Raw genomic sequence first — 5,601 nt, 5'->3', positions numbered from 1 at the left:
CTTTAACTCGCGCAGGAGTTGCTTATCAAGGAAACAATAGTGCTTCTAGTGCATCGTCATGCGGGTGACTCGCTAGGATCACTAACCGTGCCACTACTGAGGCAAATGCTAGAGTCGAGAATTGTAATGGAAACCAAGAGCCGTCGTAAGCTCCACCTGTTTCGGCTGCCCCAGCTGTAGGTATTGTTAACATTGGGTCTATGCAGAATGCAATCCAGATGTTTACTACTTATGTGGCATCCCAACACCAGCGTGGGGGTGCTGATCCAACACTTGTAGGTACAGGAAGACTTAAGCACTTTTTGGGGCTGAATCCGCCCAAGTTTTATAGAGTTCAATTTACCGTCCGAGATGTCTATGGTGTGTCATGTGTTTCACATTTTTATGTTAAGGTTGTATAGATCTTTCTCATATCTTGACTCATGAGGAGATTGAAGTCAACAAGGGATTGGCTAATGAAGAAAAATCTATGCAAAGTTTAGATCGTCAAGTTAGGAGGTTGAGAACTAAAAACATAGCTTCTGTTAAGGTCATGTGGCGAAATCACACTACCGAGGAAGGACATGGGAAGTGGAGGACATGAAGAATAAATACTCTCATTTATTCCTATTTCAGGTATGCGTTAAACTTCTTGGTTAGGGAACCTTTGCAAATGTGGGTTAAAGGTTTAAAACCCCTTAATTCGTGTTGATAGTTGATTGTTGTTGTTGTGGGAGTCCTTGTGAGGACCCTATTTTTATTGTTGGGTTGTTATCTTAGTTTTATATTTCGGATAGCTCATAACACCTTTTCTTTTTTTAATTAAAACTACCAAGCAGAATGCCAGATAGTGCTTTATAAAAAATCAAGTTCTGTACAAAAGCTAAAATACATAAAATAAAGGAAAATAATACATGAATCCAAACTAAAGGAAGACTAAAAGCTTGTCTATTGCAAATCCTTTGGCCTTGACTTGATACCATGTTGACACCTCAAGCTCTCACCAGGTGTTATGGATCCACAGTCCATTGAATTAAAATTCAGGCTTCAAGGATGGAATAGAATTCTTTCAGAAAATTCCTCATGTTCAGCTGTTTCTGTGTTTGATCCAGACCTATGTAGTGTTGACCTTTTCCTTCAAGAATGATTGTATAAAAGATCCTTTGGAGAAGTGACAACAGATTGAGCATGTAATCACACTAATACCACTGTTGTAACCTGTCCAAAAGTCCTTATTTTCAATCTGCAAAATCTGTTCTAGGCCTGAGTACTGCACTTTTGACATACTGCAGAATCCTCATTGCATATGTTAATCTCCTGGAATCTGATGATCTTTGGCTTGCCTGATTCTGATGTATGGCATCTGTGCTTTTTTCAGTATTCAAAATCTGTTTTGCTTTCCTTGGAAGTGATTGGTAGCTATTGAACTGATGTTCACCTGCAAATCAAAAACAAAGTTAGTCAAAAAATCTGCCAGTCCATTTCCTTCCCTCAGTACATGCTCCACTCTCACTTCCTTATCCCTCTTCAACCTTGTAACATCCCTTATGATCAAAGAGATACTCCATGGTACTTCCCACTATCCTGTCAATATCATTTTAAGAGTCATTGAGTTAGTCTCCAAGATTACAGGCAATAGATAATTTGTTACACAGTATTTAAACCTCTCCTGTAATGCCATTGCTTCAGCAACTAAATTTGATCCATCTGATATTCTTCTAGCTGCAGCATGCACTAGATCTCCCTCAGAGTTCCTAATACAAAATTCCACTGAGCTTGGCCTTGGATTGACTCTAGAAGCACCATCTGAGTTACACTTAAACCACCCTAGCATAGGCAAATTCCATCTCACTATCTTGCTCACTATATGTGGTCTGTATGTTTCAAACATCTGCATAATCTGTGGAAGAGACTTTGGTACTTGCATTCTTGGATGTCTAACTCTGCACATCTGATGTATGGTCAAATTTATTTCATATATCACCTTATTGATTGTCATCTTCCCTCAATGCACCACAGTGTTTCTCCACTTCCATATTTGCCACATTGTGATCACTGGAATGGCTCTAATAATAGATTTAAACTTAGATGAAAAATCAGCATTCCACCAGACCTTTATCACTTGTTTCACCTGAAGCAAAGTTGTTGTGATTCCTATAGTAGCTTTAACATATCTCCAGACTTGTGAAACTATTTTCCCTGTGACAAATAGATGATCTACAGTTTCACATTGTTTAGGATCACAACAATAGCATTTTCCTTCTGTATCAATCCCAATCCTTCTCACTATATCCCCTACTGGTAGTTTGCATTTCCACAATCTCCAGAAAAAGAGTGAGATTTTGAAAGGCAAACCTGGTATCCACATGTTTTTGTATATATCAGACTTCTCAGCTTTCCTTCTTAAGAGCTCCCATGCACTTCCAATTATAAATTTACCAGATGCTGTCATCATTCACCTTGGTTTATCCCATTCTTCTATAGATTCATGAAAGTCTAATTCTTGCAGTAGATGATCAACAATATCAGTAGGAAAAAGCTGTTGTAGTTTACTCATGTTCCACCAATCCCGATTTCTCAATTCCTTCACATCTTGTAATGTTTCATCCACAACAAAATCATCAGGAACTAAGTAGTATAAAGCTCCAAGTTTTGTCCAATTATCAAACCAGATATTAGCCGTTCAACTTCTTGGCTCCCACCACATTTCATGCTCTATGTTGTCTCTACCTTCTAACATCATTTTCCAGACCTGAGAGCCTCCTTTCCAAGGCACATACCGAGGGTAGTGCCTTTTACAATACTTGTTCCACATATAATTTGACCATAGAGTATTTGTAGTTCTAAATTTCCACCAAAGTTTAGCACATAATGCTTTAGAAACATCAAATAAGGATTTGAAGCCAACTCCACCTTCCTCATTTGGCAAGTACAGATTCATCTATGAAGACCAATGTCTTCTTCTTCCTTCTTCACTATTATTCCAGAAAAATCTTGCAAACACCCTATGTAGGTCATATATAACACCCTTTGGAGGCCTGATAAAAGTCTTCCTTTCTAAGCTGCCAGGTTTTCCTTCACTTTTTTGATCAAGTCACTATAATCAGCCTTTCTCTTTCTTGCATGTGTGATTGGGAAACCTAAGTATGTGAAAGGGAAAGATCCCCTAGAAAAACCAGTAATAGCCTCCACCTACTGCACTATCACATTTGTAACTTTACTATGCATCTAGAAGGAACTTTTTCCTTTGTTGATAAGCTGCCCTGACATCTGCTCATACTCCTGTAATATTCCCATGATCAGTTGCAATGAAGTATCATCTGCAAATGAAAATATAATAGTATCATCTGCATAAGCAAGATGATTAAAATTAGCACTCCATCTAGGCATTCCATAGCTTCTAAAGCCATTGTCCTCAAATAAAGAGTTCAAGCTCTAGACAACACTTTTGCAGACAAAATAAACAAAGCATGAGAGTGTGGATCTCCTTACTTAACGCCTCTTGTTGAATGAAAAAATCCAGAAGCCTATCCATTGAATAGAACTGAGTACCAATTGTTTGCTATCAATCTCCATATCATATCTATAAATACTTCTGCAAATCCCATCTTCCTCAGAACTCTTACCGAAAAATCCCATGATACTTTATCATAGGCCTTAGCCATGTCCAGTTTAAGCACCACATTAGTTGAGTTTCCCCTAAGTCTTATATCTTAAACCACCTCTTGAGTTAAGAGTACATTCTCAATGATACATCTTCCCTTTACAAAACCAGACTGATTAGCAGATATCAAAGAAGGAAAAACATTTTCAAGTTTATTTTGCACCACTCTAGAAATCACTTTGTTAATAAAATTACTGAGACTTATGGGCCTCATATCTGCAAAGGTCTCAACATTATTCTTCTTTGGGATCAGAACCAGATTTGTATGAGTTATGGACTTTGGCAAAGTCTGTCCTTCAAAGAAGACTTTCACTACATTATACACATTAGCCCCCACAATTTCCCAGCATACTGGATAAAATGCTCCTACCATACCATCTGGACCACCTGAGCTATCTCTTGATAGATCAAAAACTGCATTCTTAACAACTTCTAGAGTTGGCATGCTGGTAAGTATCTGGTTTTTCTCCTGAGTAACCATATTAGGAACATGTTGCAGCAATGAGAAATTTGAGGAGATATCCTCCTGTGTAAACTGATGATGATAAAATTGACTTTGCTTCTTCAGCTAGAGCATCTTCCCCCTCAATCCAACTTTTATCTTGCTTTTTCATCCTTTTGACATGTAATCTCTTCCTCTTACCATTTACCATATTGTGGAAAAACCTTGTATTCCTATCCCCCTCAGAGAAGCAAGTAAAATGAGATTTCTGTCTCCAGAACTCCTCCTCATAATGCATATACTTCTTCATTCTGCTTGTGCAAGTTGGAGTACCATCCTGTTGGCGGGAGAAGGATCATCTTCAAAGAGCTGTTCTTTAACACTCACAATATCTTCCCTTACTACTAGTTGCTTGAAGATATCCCCAAAGGTAGCTTTACTCCATTCTGATAAAACAGACTTAACTTTTTTAAGTTTCAGTTTAAAAGTAATGAGCTCATCTGCTTCAAAATCAGTATTCCACCCTTGATTCACAACCTCTAAGAAGGATTCATGTTCTATCCAAAACTTTAGAAATCTGAAAGGCTTCCTTACATATTAAGATGAATTTCCACAAGTAAGTAGAAGAGGAGCATGATCAGAACCAGTTCTAGATAAATGTTCAACTTCCATGTGACCAAACCAATCCTGTAGTTTTGAATTAGTGAGCATTCTGTCCAACCTTTTAAAAATACAATCTCTACCAGCTCTACCATTCCACCATGTGAATAAGCTCCCTTTAAAAGAAACTTCAAATAGTTCACTTGAATTCACACAGAATGCAAAATCTGCATACTCATCTGGATAAACTGGCAGACTCCCTATTTTCTCATCTTCATGCATAATGACATTGAAATCCCTTCCCACAAGCCAAGGCACTTCCATTTGATTAACTAGGTTATACAAATTATCCCAAAGACTAATTCTTTCCAATGCTTCATACTTTGTATAAATCATAGTAGTCACAAGAATTTTATTATCGTCTTGAAAATTTAGCTTAACTGTGATCTATTGATCTGTATCCTGAATCACCTCTACATCTATATTATCATTTATAAAGAACCAAATTTTAGCATTGCAGTTATGATGTGCATACCTCATGCCCAATCTCCTTCTAAATCCTTGAATGTGTCTAACATGCTGAAATGGTTCCATCAAAGTAATGATGGAGAATTTATGATGCCTCTGTAACATTTGCACTCTATGAAAAACTTGCTATGAATTCACAGACCTGATATTCCAAAATAGAGTCTTCATAAAGATTTATTGACATTCTTCACAGCTCTATTTGGCAATATTCTTAGAGGCTGAATATCCACTACACTTTGTTGTTTGCCCTTATTACTCCCTTTCTACATGGACTTTGGAGAAATATCATCTTCCTTAGCTACTTGATTAAACACCTGTTCTATGTCTTCCTCATCTCCCCATCTTTAGCACTGCTACTTATATGAAGCTGCTCAGGTAATGCCATATC

The 5,601-nt window shown here is 37.5% G+C and overlaps 1 protein-coding gene across 1 annotated transcript; it reads right to left on the bottom strand.

The window, feature by feature from the left end:
* Positions 1-3,692: 3,692 nt before the first annotated feature.
* Positions 3,693-4,124, bottom strand: LOC132637615 (uncharacterized). Its single transcript, XM_060354677.1, has one exon. It carries the CDS (start codon positions 4,122-4,124, stop codon positions 3,693-3,695), a length of 432 nt encoding a protein of 143 aa, XP_060210660.1.
* Between the last annotated feature and the right edge of the window lie 1,477 nt (positions 4,125-5,601).

This window comes from Lycium barbarum, chromosome 4 (assembly GCF_019175385.1).
Source record: "Lycium barbarum isolate Lr01 chromosome 4, ASM1917538v2, whole genome shotgun sequence".
In the NCBI taxonomy this organism is placed as follows: Eukaryota; Viridiplantae; Streptophyta; class Magnoliopsida; order Solanales; family Solanaceae; genus Lycium; species Lycium barbarum.
The sequence above is the reverse complement of the archived record's forward strand: the minus strand, read 5'-3'. Positions and strand labels throughout refer to the sequence as shown.

Coding starts and splice junctions, on each gene's coding strand:
- LOC132637615 (XM_060354677.1), bottom strand. CDS start 4,124: ATGGTTACTCAGGAGAAAAACCAGATACTTACCAGCATGCCAACTCTA.